The sequence below is a fragment of the Amia ocellicauda genome, chromosome 7 (genome assembly GCF_036373705.1).
Source record: "Amia ocellicauda isolate fAmiCal2 chromosome 7, fAmiCal2.hap1, whole genome shotgun sequence".
Classification (NCBI taxonomy): Eukaryota; Metazoa; Chordata; class Actinopteri; order Amiiformes; family Amiidae; genus Amia; species Amia ocellicauda.
In genome coordinates, this window is record NC_089856.1 from 1593696 (window position 1) to 1611645 (window position 17950).

Below are 17950 nucleotides of genomic sequence, written 5' to 3' on the forward strand. Positions count from 1 at the left end.
CTATTTATTTCCAAGGTTGGCCTAGAGCTAACCTAAATAAATAATACCATTTCCTTCAAAAATATCCAGAGGCTTTTTCTCAGTGAGCAAACATTTCACAGAGACCGGACATTTGAGAGATTCCTCGGACACAAGTGAAACCGCCCAATTCTGCACCTTCTCTGTGAGTGTCTGGACAGCCCCTGGATGTCTTTGTCTTTTGCAGGCAGGCCATAGCGCACACTTTTTCTTGGGCACCGTTTCAGATTTCCGATGGTAGAGCATCTGAAAAAGGCAGCGAACTCCCAGCGTCCCCCAGCGTAATGAAAGTGGCGATTGTGCACATTTTATTTTTAAATTTGAATTAATTCTTTGTCACGCTCACTGTGCTATTGGGGGGGAGACAGTAAATCATCTTTGCTTGGCTCTCTGAGGCAAATGCGCATTAAAATAAACCAATAAATACATGAAAACAAAAGGCAAAATTCATGAACCGCCTTACCCAGGGACAGGAGGCAATAAGCACAGCCTTCAGATATACTTCAGGAGCTGCTGTTTCTGAGTTGGGGGAATAGGGGGAGTAAATGAATACTCCCGTTTAAGTGTGCTGTAGTGGGGGGAGTATCCATGGCAGAAAAATGTATCCCTTTTATGAATGTGTGATTTTAAGATTTGGCGTACAGAGACCACCTACACCCACAATAAAACACTTCTCGGATCAGCTGTGGGGCTGGGACTCCAGTCCAGTTTGCTGCAGAGTCCCCTCCGCCCATAAAAAAGCCCCTGAAACTTTGCATTGTAACTTTGCCGGCTCTGCTCATCAGAAAGTGACTCGAAATGCATTAACAATTAGTAGGCATCCGGCATCTGTTGCTCTGGCGCGCAGACAAAGCCCCCCGCCGCTTGCTTGACACAAAAGGAGTCTGACAGGGAGTTGTGAGATAGATACAGCCTGACTTTGTTTCTTTGGAGCCAGAATGCAACAGACACCACCGGATGCAAATGAAGATCGGTGTGCATCTCAGATCAGCCTGAACGCAGACCGGTGGGGGGTGTAGGGAGGGTGCGTTGTATGGCAGAAGGGGGGGGTCCTGTCGACGATCAGAAAGCCGCAGGTAGCACCGTACATCAGAGCGGCACGTGTCCGCGGAAGTTTCCACGACCCCGGAGAAACGTGAAGGGAGGAGGAGAGGGGGGATGGAGAGAGGGAGTTCATTTATAATGTACTGACACCCCCCCACACTGCCTGAGTGGGATCTTAATAGAGAGAAACGACATCCTAGTTCCTCCGTGTTTTTATGCCCCTCTCTTTCCGAGCGGTTGTAAAACTCTGAGAGGTGACTCTGTACTGTTGGTGGGAACAATGCCCGTTAAGTGCTCTCCCGTGTCAGTGCGGCTAAGTGCTGCCGGCGAGGTGCTACTGCTAATGCCGTACGAGAGGGTTGTGGTCGGCAGACACCTACACTGGCCGATATTCTTCATTTCAATTAGCGTTCACACTTGCCAGGAGGGGGCACAGATCGAGACAAACACACTCCCCATGCTCATCCAGAGTTTAGCCCGAGAGTGAATGGTCGTGGGGTTACGCCCTCCCCAGCCCCGTGGAGAGAAACGCATTGATGTCATCGATTTACAAGCCGGTCACAAATGAAGCCCAACAAGGTATCTTTCTTGGCTTCGTTAGAAGAAAAGAGGATTGAAATCCAGAAATAACAGTAAAGGAAACTCATGTATGTGTAATTAGTTATTAGAAAAATACAAGAAAGCTCATATTTTTACTTTTATATTCATATGATGAGTGGAGGGGTTGCCCAGTTGCCCAGGGGTGTGATTTCCCAAACACTCAACAGGGCTTCTGGCCAGCTTGGCAATCACGAGCCCCCAAGAGTGGATTGGCGTTGGCCAGAGACTGATGGGTAAATAGGAGCGAAAAGTATTGAACTCACCCTGTCTGGGACTACGGCCCCAAAACACGCCATCTCTCGACGTGTTCTACGTTTGCTTTGTATCAGTTTTAGTCGTGGAAAATGGCTTTGGCAGAGCTGCAGCACATTGACACGGGTAAGCACACAGACCTGAGACTGTGGGGTCCCTGTGAGAGCCCAGTCTGTCAGTTTCTCTTCTCTCTCTCTCTCTCAGCCCCTTGGCATCACAAAACAAACTGCTGAGGATGACAGCTTGGCTATAAAACAGACATCTACTGATAACCAAAAAAAGAGAGAGAGGGAGGGCACATTTTCCGAAATGCCTATAAGAAAAAAACAAAGCTGCATGACAGTCTGATTTTTAAATGAGGAGTAACCAGATGTACTGGCTTCTAATCCAGCAAACACGTCTAATCTAACACGTCTGTGACCTCCCTGTTGGAAACGAGAACGGGCTAAGCTTTCCGTTGCTCTGGTTACGACATGGCCAGAGGGAGGGATTTTCATTGGAGATTTATTTATGTTATCTCTTTTTTTATGTTGTTGTGTATTGTCGGCGAGAGGAGTGATTGGGAGCATGTCAGTTTGGGGATATCGATCCTCTGTGGGATTTCTGCTGACCGGAAGAGGTCTTCAATTAAGCGCGTGGAGACAGAATACAGGGGCATTTTCTGCGAGGAATACATTAAACCTAACTCTGAGAATTGATCCATTTCTTGACAGACTCACTTACGGTTGTAGAGGCTGGGAGTGTTTGGTCTCAAGAGAAGTAAGTGCGGCTGCTTTGGCAGAAACAGGGTCACATTCAGATCTTTTTTGAACAAAAAAACACTGTTTTATCCAAAGTGCAAAAGAGAAGAAAAATAACTGATTAATATTCCCCCCACACGTTACAGAGCTTGGTTTAGATTGGTCCTGAACATGGTTTCCACTAGTTCTCTGCTTCCATTACTGCAGGTGTCAACAGTAGGTGGCGATAATTTGCGCGTTCACCGGTACTTCTGGGCTCTGCTGTGTAAGAGAGCTCATCAGATCGAACGGGAGGCAGGATTTCTTGTCATGACAGAAAATGATAGAGTAGCTCTGACTTGCCTCCTAGAGAAGTTTATTAGCCTTCCAGAGCGCCACTTATTCGTTTTTTTCCCCTTTTCCATTGCCTCCCCCTCCTTCGATCACAGGCTCCGACTACAATGTCAAATCTCACGAGGCAGGAGGCAGAAAATTGCCAGACCTTTGCAAATTAGACACCGGTCACCTCTGAGCAGCACAACAGCGTGCAGGAATGGCACGGTGCACCTGTGATTATGACAGATCAGCGCTCGATTATTCCAGTTATTAGTCTGAGCTGGGTGCCGTGTTTGGCAGCAGGGAAAGCACCCCCCTCCCTCCATCTTCAGACCTCACACCAATTTGCTCCGTAGACGTGGCTTTCACGGACAGCTGCGAGGCAAGACGAAGGCAATATGTGCGAGTCCACCCGAGTGAAATGAACCTTGCAATGGGCTTCTCTGTTCTTTCTTTTGACAACTCTTAATAGACAGGTGGGGAGGATGAAAACGCCAGCCCTGCTCTGAAGCTCAGTCATGAGAATTAAAGCACATTTGTTAAAGCACAGCACTGCAGTCGCAAGCGAAAGTCCACTGCAGCCAGAGGGACCAGTTTGCCGTTTCTACTCTGTGAATCCTAACCAGACAGTTTGATGACAGGGTCTTTCTCCTGATTGCTATGACAGTGGCGTGTCCGCTGCGTGATACCGTAAATACACGTAACTCTCCGAGGAACATGGACCGAAAGGAAAAAGACGAGAAACCAAAGCAAGCTGTCTTCTTGGGGGGCTGTAGTATATCACTGTAAAAGCCAATAAAAGTGCGACATCAACAAAAAGACGGCGTAGTGATTTTGCAGCCGCAGTCAAATAAACAAAGCGGATGACAACGAGGCAAGAAGCCTTCAGCGCTGTCTGTCCTCTGCCTGTGATCGATGGGCGCTTCAGTAACGGGGTGATGTAACCGACTGACGAACAGCTAGTCCTGTCAGGGTGACGTCTCACCATCGACAGGCCCGCGCTCCCCAGGTGCTGCTCCATTACATCTGCACGTTGGCGGACGACTGTGGCCTGGATGGCAGAGCGCGTTTCCTGCTGCATACACCGACGCCCCCCCCAACCCCCGGGGAAGCCGACTGTTGTGCGTTCTGCGTCCGGGTCAGCTGGCGGGCCGATCCTGTGTCTGTGTGTGAAGAGGGCAGTGCTGGTGATATGAGTGTAAGGGTCGAAAAAGGGAAAGAGGCAGATCAGGGATTTTTTGCTTCTGGTGTTCATGAGTGCAGAGAACAGAGCTGTGATTAAACAGATCTTGAACACACTGAAGGAGAGTAAGGAGTTTATGTGGCTATAAAGCAGTGGTGAACAGAAGCACCTTTCCCCCCAAACCTTTGAATCAAAGGAAAGAAAGAGATTTAGGTTAATATATATATGTCAATGAAACACAATTGTGACTCAGGCAGTGAAGGAGATTGACTTTGTGCTTGGATCTGCCAATATTAATGCGTGCTCTTATGCTTTGCACTGAAATCAATAAACACAGAGACCCATTTAAAATAAACATGAACATAATCTAAAATAAACCCCCAGAGCAGCGCGCTCACACCATCCGGCCGCTGCAGTGTAAACACACTGCGCGGTATCAGTTGTATTCAATCAAGTGGAAGAGAAAAAAGACTCACACACACACTAACATTTACACACACACAGTCAAACACACACACACGCACACGCACATACACACTCACTCACACAATAATACCATCAGCCATGTTAAAAATAGCATCTCTCTCTTATTTTCCGAGGGGAATTCGATTCAATTCAATGAGGAATCTCTGAGGTCTATTCAAACAATGTTTTATAAAAGGCCAAGGACGTCTCTGACACATATTTCAGAGTTGTCACAATACAATATATATAAAAAGATACAGCTATAAATCATCACGGTTGGCTCGGGCAGTAAACCCTGAATGACGCAGATGGCTCGATTCGATTTAATGAAGTAAATGGTAGGTGGCGTATGTGGTTGTGAAGAAAATCGTAAACAAAATCCCAGCCTGAATTTTGAATACTTGACCTCCTCTATTTTTCTGTTTTGTTTGTTTAGGGGGGTTTATTTCGTCAGCTGCTTTTCGGTTTACTTACTTACATCTTTCTAGACCAAGAAACACAAACAAACCACCAATAAGAAGTAAAAGTGCGTTGTGTAGAGAGTTGGAAGTATCACACTGCTGGTCTTCACTGTTCTGTCAGAAACCCACCCTCCCGCATGTGGTGTTGTGGTCCGCCTGGGAAGATGGAGGGAGGGAATGAGGGAGAGAGAGAGTATGTGGGAGAAATAGGGAGAGAGAGTGGGGCGGGAGAGATGCAGGAATTGATTGATTGAGAGGAAGGGAGCGAGAGAGAGAGAGAGATAGAGAGATGGAATGGATATGTCAAAGGATGAGATGACAGGTGACACACCACCCAACATGGCCGCACGATATTGGGACCTCGGGGAGGTGACAGGATCAGCACTGTAAACATCATCCATGGCCGAAGCTCTTGTTGAACCTTTCTGGTTGGAGCTCAACCCGCCCTCCGATGAGTGCAGGACAATTGTCGATAACGGGACAATATATACAGGCAACACAACAGGTGATACCAAAGCACAGCGTTCATCACATGAGAGGCCACATGGAAAGGCTGGCGTTCACTGAGGCATCCTGAGATAAACACCTTTAACCCCTGACCGGGACGTCCCAGTGTGGTAGGAGCGGGCGTGGGGGGGTGTGTGCTGGTGAGGCGAGGAGGGAGGGGGCAGAGAAAGCAAAGCGACAGCTGTGTGTAGAAGCAGTCTGAAGAAGCACACCAGCCCTGATTATATAAGATAGCGTGTTCGGCAGCGTAGGTTTTAATAAATCAGGTGCTTGAGCACACGACACTTGGCTCAGGATTCACTCATGAGAAAAACAGAAGGATGAGAAGAAAAAAGGAAAGCACACGGATTATTTCAGGACTGCCACGGAGATGCATGCCTCCAAATTAGTTCCCAGGAGTTACTGCCTTTTCTTTTGTCTGTACAGCTTGTCAGACTCCCTCCCGCTTCTGCTGTTCTCTAAACGTGGGTTTGTTAGAATAAAAACTCCTGCTTCAGACAGCGCAGCCAGATCGTTCTGCTTTATAACCCTCACATCACCTCTCCCACAAAGCTGTGTTTGTTTGCAAAGCTTTGCATCGACAAACAGGTCTTCTTGGGATTTTGGCCCAATTAAAAAAAGTTCTGCAAGTACACAACATCAGTAGCCCTGAACAACGCAGACTGCATGCTCGCTGTGCGTTTTCTTTAACGTATGTATATATGTGTATACATTTAACATATTGAAATCGGAGCCTGGTTTTGATGCTTTTGCAAGGCCAGGAGGGTGCCTGGAGACAGATTCCTCTCAGGGGACTCTCTCTGGCCTACTGGCTCAACCTCAACAGTTGCCTACCTCCCCTCACAGCTGCCAAGTCAGAGTGCTGAGTTCTGCACCGTGGCCCCCTGTCAGAGCCGTGTTTCATTGTGCCAGAGACTAATGCCCGTCACCATTTAGCTGACATGAGAAGCTGCGGTGTACATCTACACAGCGTGCAGGTTTCACCGTCGGCGGTGATCCCCAAGTGGGGCTGGTGGTCAGACAGTGACCGTAAGTAGCCCACCTCAGAAATTGGACTAGTGGCCAGTTCTGCGCCGGCAGCCACCACGACGGTTAGCTTACAAGCACAGCTGTGTGTTAGGGTCTCACATCACCGAGTTCAAAACTAAAGGGATTGATCATTGACTCAATAGCGCAATGTGTATCCCTAAAATTAGTGAAGATCCTCTCGGCCCGTGGTGTGAAGGAAGCTTGTGCTCGTCCCTGGTCTTTTGCACGGAGATGCACACACAGGTATGAATATCGAGGGGGCTGGCAGCTCAGCAGTGAGGAGCAGCACCGCGCTCGGGCCGTGCAATATCTCTGCTGCTGCCGCGGCGCAATGGCGCTGAGCAATGGGCGGCCGAACTCATAAATATCCGATGCTGGCAAAGTGATCTCCGAGGAAAGCCACATCAAGAAAGATGGCTTGGGAAGGAGTGGGTATCGATATGGGATAGTGGTAGTGGAGGATGTGGCGAGAACTACACCGTCGAGAAGAACATGTGTCACACAGGGGAGGGTAAATATTATTCATATTACTTAGCAGATGCCTTTATCCACGGCTGTTCCACATGCGATATCATGAAGGTAATGCATGCTAAACAATGAGGCTGGGAACATGGCTACATGCAAATGAGCTCCAGAAATATTTTATGGGAAAGAACCAGCTCAGGTTCCCCACGCATTAGCATTTGACCACAAGGCAGTACATTCCTCCTAATGAGCTGCCTGGATATTACAGGAGGAAAAAAAATGCCAATACGGCAGATATGTCTGTAGAGAGACGCCCCCCCCCCCAAAGGATGATATATACAGCTGCTGAGCACCATCAATCCGAGTGTGGACTGTGGTGTATCACTGTGCCATCGATGCTGACGGTGGGGTCCCAGTGAGGAATGTGTCACTCAAGTCCTTGCAACAAACAAGAGCAACAACAGAAATAAAACACCAACAACGAAGCACTTTCACGGACTTCACTGGAAATATGCTTAAAGAAACTCCTTACCTTAGGATGTGTGCTTATTGTAATTTGTACTGACTGTACTAGTGCACTTTTGTCATGTTCTAAATTGTACTTTGTGTTGATTGTATTACTACCACTTTTGTAATGCCTGAAAATGTTTCTGCATAAGGGCGTCTACCAAGAAATAAACAAACAAACAAACAAACAAATACATAATAATCATTAAAACAACAAGCTAAATGAACTCTAGAATGGCAGGACTAGCCGCACAGTCCACTAAAGCAGACTGCAGTAAAAATAAAACAGTAAAGTCAACAGCACTGCCACACAGAGAGCAGGATCTCTTGCTGGAGTGTGACTCACCCTGCGCCCACGCGGGGCTCTGCTCGAACGGCTTTACACAAGGGGCGCCGGCCACCAACACCCGCTGGTTGGGGCAGGAGGCCGTGGCAGATCATTACGGCGGAGTCTGCGCTCCCTGCCTCTGAGCCGCCCGTGGCCACGAGGGACATGCGGCCGCCGCTGCTGCCGAGCGCGAGCTGCACAGACGAAGACGGATGATTTCAGCGTGGGGGCCATTGAATAAAAGCCCATAAATATTTAAGCACCCGAGCCGGGGAGGCTGCGGGCGAGAGTTATGTGCACAGGTACCGAGCGGGGCCTCTAATTAGATCGCAGTGGAATTCATTACTGCGGGAACCGGCGGGGGCGGCTATTCTCAGGCTGTAACCCTTTGCTGCGAGGCCACGAGGATTCGGTCCACTAGCATCCAGTGCCGGAGTGGAGAGATGCTTCACCGGGGAACGCCAGCTCAGCCACACAATTCCTTCTACGTTGCCGTCGCCAATTTAGACTCCTTAAGATTAACATTCAGCATTTGTTTGTCACACACTGCAGGAGAGATGACGATAACATACACCTGGCCTCTGAACACCTGTCTGGACATCAGCTTTCTTTTTGGATTGGGTGTAGAGGTATCCCAGCAGTATCTGAACGATGGTGCCCAACCTTTGAGGGCGATTTACCGAGTCCTGTCATGCTTTGTTGTGCTTGGTCTGTTTCGTTTTCCGGATAGCTTTATTATTCATTAAACATTAAACTTAAGTGGAAAGTTTAATGTTTATGGTTACAAAATTTTTTGGGAGCCACATACATACATACTCAGAGCAAAGTGCCTCACTTTGTGACAGATGCACTCAATTGACAGCTCAGGTTTCAGTGGTGTTTATACACTTTTTTTTCTGTCAGTCTGATTCAATCCAGTGTCAGTGAATTTGCCACCTACCCTCAGCCGCAATCCGTCACTATCACCCCCTAGACCCTCTCCACTCTCCATATTGAAGTGTGTATTCAGGCCGGGTGTTTCTGTCACCCTGCCGTTGGAGCTGGACAGTGTAAATGCATTTCTCATGCACAGTCCATCAGTGTGCCAGCACTGACCCCTCTCTCCGTCTCTCTCTCAAACAGCACAGTCTCTGACGTTGAATGCTGTGTTATTGTCCTGGAGTGTCCAGACACTATTTCAGTGGCTGTGTATCTATAACAACCTCCCTTGCTTCTTCAGTCAGTGTATCGGTGACTCTATTGTGACCTCTTTTCTTTTTTTGTGACCCCCCTTCTCTCTCTCTCTCCCTCCCTCCACAGACCCTGTTCCCTAGCCCGGAGGAAGGGTGGCAGATCTACAGCTCAGCCCAAGACCCAGACGGGAAGTGTATCTGCACCGTTGTGGCTCCTGCGCAGAGCATGTGTACCCGAGACCCCCGCAGCAGGCAGCTCCGACAGCTCATGGAGAAGGTAAGGGCCCCAAAGCCCCCCATGATCGATCGTTCCCCGGTCGCATACAATCACACGCCCATGGCATCTTCCTGCTGGAACATGGTGGACCAGACGTTGCCGTGTTTGATCTGCTCAGTGTCGAGCTGGGTGTTGTGTCTCGCCAATCATAATCTCTCTGTGTCAAGGCTGCATTCACAGTGCCCATGTGTGCTCCATTAGGAAGGAGGTGGCATTATAGTTGAGCACAACACTGAAGCAAAACATTTTATGCTTGAATCAGAGTAATTTGCTTTGACAGTGAAAACCCCTGCAGGAGATGTAATAGCTAATTAGCCACATTGTCCTCGGAGGGTTCGATGCGCATTTTTCAGTTGCACTCCCCCGTGCTACTGACCATCTGTCCGTCAGTCCCTCCCAACTGACTGACTGTTCGTCAGGTACAACACCCGGCGGGAACTGGGGGATTGCTACCGATTTTCAAACCACTAGAATTAAACAAAACAAACAAACATGCGACAGAAAGTCAGTGACGTCGGTGGAAAATGAAGCACACAGCTATCTCACTCCAGATGACTCCTAACAAGACAGGGCCCTCTTGGTTCTGATTTGTAGGCCCCCTGACACCATTTCGCTTGTGTTTTAAGATATTGTTTAAGCAATTACTCCCCCGAGCGAGCGAGCACTGCCCAGCTACCTGCCCGCCCTTGCAGAGTGTATTAATTGGGTTCGTGTCACCCTGCTCCTGCGGCCTGGCCCAGCCCTCCTTGCTAAATTAATTTGAGGATGACTGTCAGATGAAACCAGTAGACTGTGCTGCGCCTCCCAAATAGACCTGCATCCCTAATCAGGGCTCCAGCAGGGTGTGAAATTGCCTATAAATAAATAACGCCCCACTTAACTGACACCACAGTGTTTTAATGGAAGAATCAGGAGCCAGGGGGGTAGACAGAGAGAGTGGTGTCCCCTTGGCTGTACCGTACACAGACTCAGAGGATAATAAAATACACAAAACCCCATTGAGTGATACAGCCAAGGCAATATGACTCCCACTGCAGAGCTGTCAGACAGGCACTTAACTGCAGAGATATGGCTCAATCCTTTTCTCCTTTGCATCGGTAACGGTCTCCCCTTCGTTTGGGATGAGACGATCTGAGGACCCAGTGTCGCTCGACTGCCATGCGGCTTAATTGAAAGCAGCTGTTTGGGGCCACCTCCGTTACCACCCGTAATGACACATAATTGGCCCGCACTGTCATCATCGATGAGCGCTAATTGAGACGCGATGGGCGCTGCCGGCGTGCCACTCCATGGCTGCACACGTTGAGCGTTGAGCACTCGTACAGTGGTCGGCTGCTGCATGGGCGGCCGTCTGCAGTCCAGCTAGCATCACAGGCTCCACATGGCCTCTATATTCCGCGTCTACTTTGCTGGGCCTCCATTAAGCCCAAAGACACCCCTGACCCAGTCTTGGAAGCCGTGTAGCAGCAATTACTGCCTGATGCAGGGCAGTCAAATCAAAGTACCTCAGAGAGCTGCTGAAAGCCCAGTAAGGCCCAGCCACAGCAGCCGAGTCTCGCTGAACATCAAAAGATACATCAAACGCAAAATTGTACTTTATGGCTAATAGTCTCCCTTGCAAGTGAAACCTAGGTCTTAATGGGCGATAAACCATTACTGAGGGAAGCAGATGTATTTCTCTCTCCTTGTACAGGGGCTGTGTGGCCTTTTCCATTAACCCTGCGCTCGCCTCTACATTGTCCCATCGTCTCCCTCTTTGATCGGATTTCTCGAGCCATTTTAATTCATGTGCTCAGTCTCCTCTCCCCGTCACTTCTAGACACAGCAGAGCTCGTTCCTTCACCACATCCCTTTATCGCCAGTTGCCAAGCAGTGCCGGGCCGTGGTTTTGAAAGGGAAATTTCTCTACACCACTATATCAGGAAATCCAATTTCTATGTACGTAACCTCCGCATTTGACTTCTGTCACGTAACAAATTAAATAAAAACATTTTCAAAGAAGCTCCGGGTTGACAAGCAGCAGGCGAAAGCAGGATGTGTGCCCTGAATGAAAGAGCGATTAACAATTTAGCCGAGCCGCATGGAGGATTTTTCAATGGTGCGGGACAGTACTATATTGAGGTTAACGTGAGTGTCCGTTTTCCTACGTCCTCCTGGCGGCTTTGCCCCGCTCTCAGTTGACCTGCACTTTGTTTCATTTTACATTTTTTTCTTTGCAGACAGACGACACACAATGCTGCGTGCAGTTACAGTTACACTGATGAGTACCGAACGAGGCGCACTCACGCAGTAGTGATTGTGCAGGGTAGCCTCGAACCTTTTGTGAGATGCACTTGTGAGAATCAGCCAACCTTCGGCGTCATTTTTAGATTCCTGATTGAGGAGATGGTGGGGCGAAAAAAAAAATACAATTAAATAAACAAGAAGTGGTTCATTCATGTCAGCAGCCGAAAATTCTGAAGGTCCTTAATGGCACTGCGTGTCGTGGTTAGAATGTGTATCGCTGGTGTTGCAATCTTGGGGGAACAAAAAACTTAAAAAACATTGAAATGGAAAACTATTTACACACTTCATTTTAATTTGCTTGGTGCGCGGAGCCGCACTATCGGTCCAAGGGACGCGACGATGCGTTTAATTTCGCCCACCCAGCAACACTGCTGCAGCGTTACTGCGCAGTCAGGGGTCACAGTCACACACGTCTATTGGCATCGCCCCTAGATTAGATTAAAGCAGGCTCCCGTTAGGAGGTTGCTTACTGATACAGCCCAGCTGTTCGTAATAAGTTTGTGAAAAAGTGATGCCGGTGGTAAATATTTGGGCCAGTTCTGTTCTTCAGCTCTGTTTGCAGAGGAGGCTGTGGTATCAGCGCAGTGACAATCAGACACAGTTTCTGGTTAGAAGGGAATAAGCTACCCCTCTCTCCCTCTCTCCCTCTCTCCCCTTGTTATATCTCATTGCAATGCGATAGCAGGACATTTTTAATCAACAAGCTCAGCAAGACAGGTGTAGAGTTGGGGGGAAGGGGGTGGGGGGTTGAGATATGAAGAGATCAAGAGGAAGATTTATCCAAACAACCCCCCCACCACCACAACTTCTCCAGCCCTCAGCTCACAAAAAGGTTACAATTGCCACTCAAGGGCAGGCATTAAGAAAAGGTCTGACATTTAATTAACCAGTCAATTAGTATGATTGATAAAGGGCCGTCTCTCTCTGTGTGTGCCAAGGGAGGACGGGGGGGGGGGGGGTGCTGTTCGATATACCGGTGAAAGCTGTCTCTGCTGAGGAATGTCAATGCGACATTGTGCAGTTACAGCAGTAGCGCAGGGCCGGGAAGGGACAGCATGTGTGAGAGCCTCCCGCGTGAGTGATGGGAGCGTCAGACAGATACCATGCCAGCTAGGTTATGTCGAGCAGGAAGAATAACGTCCTGACCTGACTGACACACGCACACGCACACGCACACCCATCTGTGCACAGACATGCATGCACACACGCATGTGATAATTGTGCACGAATTGGCAGCGAAGACAGAAGAAGAGCCGGGATGACATCGCTGTGCCGTTCGGCTCTGCACTCTGAACTGGAAAAGTGTAGTCTGTTTTCTGTAATTAAGTCAACTTAATGGCACCTGAGGGGGAAGCCGACATGATCGAGTGCAGCGCTGTGTGATCACTGAAGGGGCTGTGTTTTGATCACTCATTCATATACAGAGAAAGAGGAAGGATGCCGCTGCCACACACAGTAGGGAACACATCACTTCATATGAATGAACACGTCCTTCTCATGCCAAGATCTGGAAAGAAAGAACATAAGAAAGTTTACAGATGAGACCGACTACAGGGCGTCTTCCAAATTACAGCGCGCAAACAGTTAACAGAGAGCGGACAGAAAGTATCGATCTGTGTTCCCATTCATGACCCCAAAATGGGTGACCTCCTTCAAGACCCCTCCTGGCGGGTGACAACCCCAAGCATCACAGATACTGGCCGTACCGAGAGCAGGGACATCGTCTCTATGACCTGGAAGCGATAGGGTTTCCTGGTTTGTGATGCTGCTCATACAGTAGGGCGAATATCCTTATGGTTGACTGTTGCTTAAAAAAATAAGTTAAACAAAATCATTGGATTTTAGCAACAACCCGGAACACTGGGGACCAACAGGAGCAGCTGCTCAAAAGTCAAAGTCACCTTCTTTATTAATTGATATGTCCCAATCTGTCTCTTTGTGCCTAAAGTACTGTGTCTCGGCTATAGAGTCCCACCACCCTTCAAATCCCACTCTTCTGTAAGCTAATGGGAGAATAGTTTGGTGGACTATATCGTCACGACATTGCAACTCTCTTCTCTCCAAAACCAGGAGGCCCTTATGGAGAGTCGTGTCATCGTACATACCGCAGCTCTCCGCGTTAATCTGTTGCTTTAGAGGACAAAAGGATTAAGATCTATGGTGTGTGTATATTCCCACAGGTAGGGCGCTTCTCATGTGCTTAATGAAGCGGCGCCGGCGCCTGTGTGCTCATTTTTATGTCTCCCGCGCCGGCGGAGAAGAAAACAAAAAATGTATATGAAATCTCAGTCAAATTGGTTAAACCAAGTTTGACAAAAGCAATCATTCATGGATAATTACTTCATTAGGCTGACACACACAGGAAAAAAAAAAACACACACACAAGACAGGAATACCACAGATCGCACTAACAAGGCTGGGACTTCACTCTGAGATGGGATAACAAGCAAGCAAGGGACTGTGGAAAGAGCGACTCGCGTTCATTAGGGAGAGAGCTTAATTACTTTATTAATCGGAGCGGGGTCGGGTGAAAGTGTGCTGGAGTCAGTCGGGGGAGTCATGTGGCAGAGGAGTTCAGCTCTCGATAGGGCCACCTCTGCCACGTCGCCTCCTCGCTCTCTACTTGTTCTCCTGTGGAATTTGCTTTATAAACGATTGACTTTTTGTTGCAGAAAACAAAGGTTAAGTCACCGTCAGATTTTGTGGTCTTGAACGGTAACTCCGCCATTTCAGAGTTTGTGTAGCTTAACTCCAATCTGGCAAACTGAACAGGGAGTTTGAAAAAGCAAACTGAAAGACGACGGCAACAAAGGACTGCACCGAGGGTTGCAATGGTCTGGCAGGTGGTATTGATTGTGGCAGTGAGGGGGTCTGTGGCCTTAATAACCCCCCCCGGGCACAGTGCTGTTATATAGCTTCCTTTGAAGAGACCCTTCATCATTTTTTTCATTTTTCAGTGCAAAACAGCCAAGCTGGCTAAACTACGTCAGCGTTGCCACGGCAATATGAAGTGAGGAACTTCTGTATCGATCCTCCAAGTTTTTAGATTTAAGATTTCATTCCTTTCTTTGTATGGTTGATGTTGTTTAATTTCGTCCATGAAGTTGGTGCCCCCGCACTGAGACAAAGACTTGGGCCTCGGCTGTCGGGAGTGAGACGACCAGACTCTGCTCCGGGACGCGCCGGGAGCGGTTTACCCCGAGTGACGGGAGAAGGAAGGTGCTGTCCATCAGGATTACAGCCCTCAGATGTCACCGCAATAGACAGAGGGGATTTTCGTAAACTGAAGTGAAGGAGCGAGCCACTCAACACACAGTACACTGCACCGGTGTGTCGCATCCAGATTGAGCTCCAAGGATCCTTCCCGGCTCTGTCTAGCCTTTCAGCACCTAAAGAAACCGGACAGCTCCCCTCAGCGAGCGAGCAGAAAGAAGAGGCCGCAGCCCTGAACCATCACAACCCGCGGAGATGCTCTTTGTTTGCTTTGATCTGCTTGAATTGGGAAGCGATTCTATACGCTGTGTGGGAGACAACTTCCCAGCCTCTCCAGCATTTCTAGACCTTTAAACTGTGCAATTCTGGTGACAGTCTAGCTACGCACATGAGGAAAAAAGGAAATATGTTATAATTTTAAACATGGCATTTGGGGAACCTCCGGGGGAAATTGGGAAGCATATTTTACATCAAGGATGTGAAGAGGCTGTGTGGCAGTGCCAGCCATTTCCCTTCTTGTGCCATTCAACCAGCTCTGTGAGAGCCACTTCAGTGTCTGATTACTAACTGGTACCACTGCCCCCGTGAAAGTGCGGTTAGAACCAGGTGATTTCGAGACATATGGAAACAGTCCACAGATCTGTACTGCTTGTAAGAGGAAAGATGAATAAGGCTCGTCCTCTCTCATTCCTGAGCAACGTCTCTCCCGCAAGACTTCACTTTGTTGTACTCCAGTTGATGCACTTTTTCCCCAAACCGACTGAAAGACTATTCTCCCACTTTAACATATTTGCGATCTTCCTTGAACATCTTGAAAGCAGTTCTGACTGCTATTTGATTTGTCACAAATGCAAAGAGAGAGAAATACACACGACGTGGATGGCAGTGATTGAGAAGCAGCGTTAAGCCATCTCGGCCTCCCGGGCTACGTTTCAATACAGCTGAGTGAAGCCCGGATCTGGGACTCCCTTTGCCTGACTCATTCGCAGTCACAAAAATGAATACTCCCCCACTTTGCATAGATTCATTTATCTCTGGTTGCGGTCTGTAGCTTAAAAGCAAAAAAACGAAATATACTGGCAGTAAATCCTGAAGTTGGATGCGACACCAGAAACCAAAGTATGAAACCTTCTCTCTATTTATGTTAATGAAACTGTATTGATTACTAATGAGCTGCAATTTCAAGCAATTTACCTCCTGTGGAGAACCAGGAGTAATATTTTAAAGCTAAAATCCATGCTCTGTCTACCCTACAGTAATTGCAATCCATAGACCCTCATTTACCAGCAGAGCAATTATCTCATCAGAGGTTAATTCCCATTCTCTTCCTGTCAGAGAGCTGATCTGGAAGCATGCTGAATTGTGCTGCAATAATGGCGTGAGGAATGGGTCTGAACTCAAGAAGGAGAATAACTCAAGAACTATGGAACAGCCCAATCGAGAGCCCCACCTTAGTTTTTTTTAGTAGCTAATCAATCCCAGGATTCCTTGTATTCAATCAATCAATCAATCAATCAATCAATCAATCAATCAATCAATTTATATTTGAATTGCAGATTTGTATTGTGTTTTACTTCTTCGGAAGAAGCCAGGGCATCTGTCTCCACCGCATGGCTGGGTACACACCTCTGTTTCTGCCCTGAACACACTTAGATTCATAATATCCACATGTGACCTCCTGACTTTCAGGGTTTTGAACACCTGTATACATTAAAAATGTCCAAATCAGCCAGTCAAGTGGTTCCGATGCAAGAGTACAAGGGCTTGTATAGGTGTCCCTTGCCTTCAGAACAACAACTAATAAAATATATTAGTATAACAATTCTCTATTTATAACCAAACCTTGTAGCTTTTCATGTTTGTTTGTTTTTTATTTTTACTATTGATAAAGCATAAGGGTCTTGGCCGACACACACCTACACTGTGCATCGAAAGCTGCAGAGTTTCGGCGGTCTGGCACAACCTCTCGCAATAAGAGAGCTACAGCATCCCGCTACACCATTATTATAAAATAAATAATCACAGGTTTCATGTTTGCTTTAAGTAGCTTTCTATCTTTAGAAAGACACTCCAGTTTAGTTTTGAACAGCGGCCAACTTTTCTCCAGAAACATTTCTGCACGAGGAACAGGGTAACACAGAGCTTGCTCACATGCAAAGGAGTTTAAATAATCAATGCCCATTAAATCTATGAAAAAATAGGAAAAATATCCAGGATATTCCCAGATCTGACTTTTTTATATCCCCCCATCCAGCTACTTCAGCATTAATAATTAAGACTCTGAAAGCTGTAGAAAGTAAGACAAATTGTTAAATAAATAAATTAACAAACAAATAAATAAATAAATAAATAAATCTGGGGGGAAGATCTTAATGCCAAATAACACCAGGAGTTTTTACGATTGCCGAGTTATTATCTCAGCATAGCGGCAAAGTATTTAGGAGAATTATCACCGAGGCCGTGGGGAGACAATTAGCATCGCGTGGAAGAAGCTGGGGTGCGATTTTATATGCAGCTGCAAGCCTTGTAGTTAGACCACAAGCAGATCTTCCCACACTTAATTGCAAGGCTTTCTCTTTAATTATTTCTTCTGACGGCTCCCGATAACCGCACAAAACATGAAATAATAAAGGTGCATTAGCCGGCTTCTCCGTAGGGGTTCCTGGTAGTAACTTAGCTGGTACTGTTGCTCTCGAACGCGTCTTATCCAGACGCAGCAGGACTTCTCACACAGACGGCTGTGTGGACGGACAGACAGACGCACACACAAGACTGATAGTGGAGCACGCTGGGTTTCATAGCCCCTCGTGTTGGAATTGAACCACTCACACCTTGAAAACAAGTCTGCTTTGTTTGTTTCTTCCCGATAAAAATAAATGCCAGGGGAGAGAGAGAGAGAGAGAGAGAGAGAGAGAGAGAGAGAGAGAGAGAAGGATGGAGGGCAGTATTGCAGGGCACAGGTGTGGTGAAGTCTTGTGGTGCCAAGCCAAGGGTCTCAGTGCATTGCGCCTGTCTGCTTCACTGCAGAGTCTGTAGCGCTCCTCTCCTCACTGTTTAACAGGAGCAGCTGTTTGTGAATGTGCATCCT

The 17950-nt window shown here is 47.6% G+C and overlaps 1 protein-coding gene across 2 annotated transcripts in view; it reads left to right on the forward strand.

Annotated features, from left to right (window-relative positions):
* Positions 1 to 17950, forward strand: part of olfm2a (olfactomedin 2a) — a 116022-nt gene that overhangs the window by 76156 nt on the left and 21916 nt on the right. For both annotated transcript variants that reach the window (XM_066707828.1, XM_066707827.1), the window contains exon 2: positions 9214 to 9363. In XM_066707828.1, coding sequence (XP_066563925.1) covers positions 9214 to 9363 — 150 coding nt within the window. The remainder of the gene's footprint in view (positions 1 to 9213; positions 9364 to 17950) is intronic.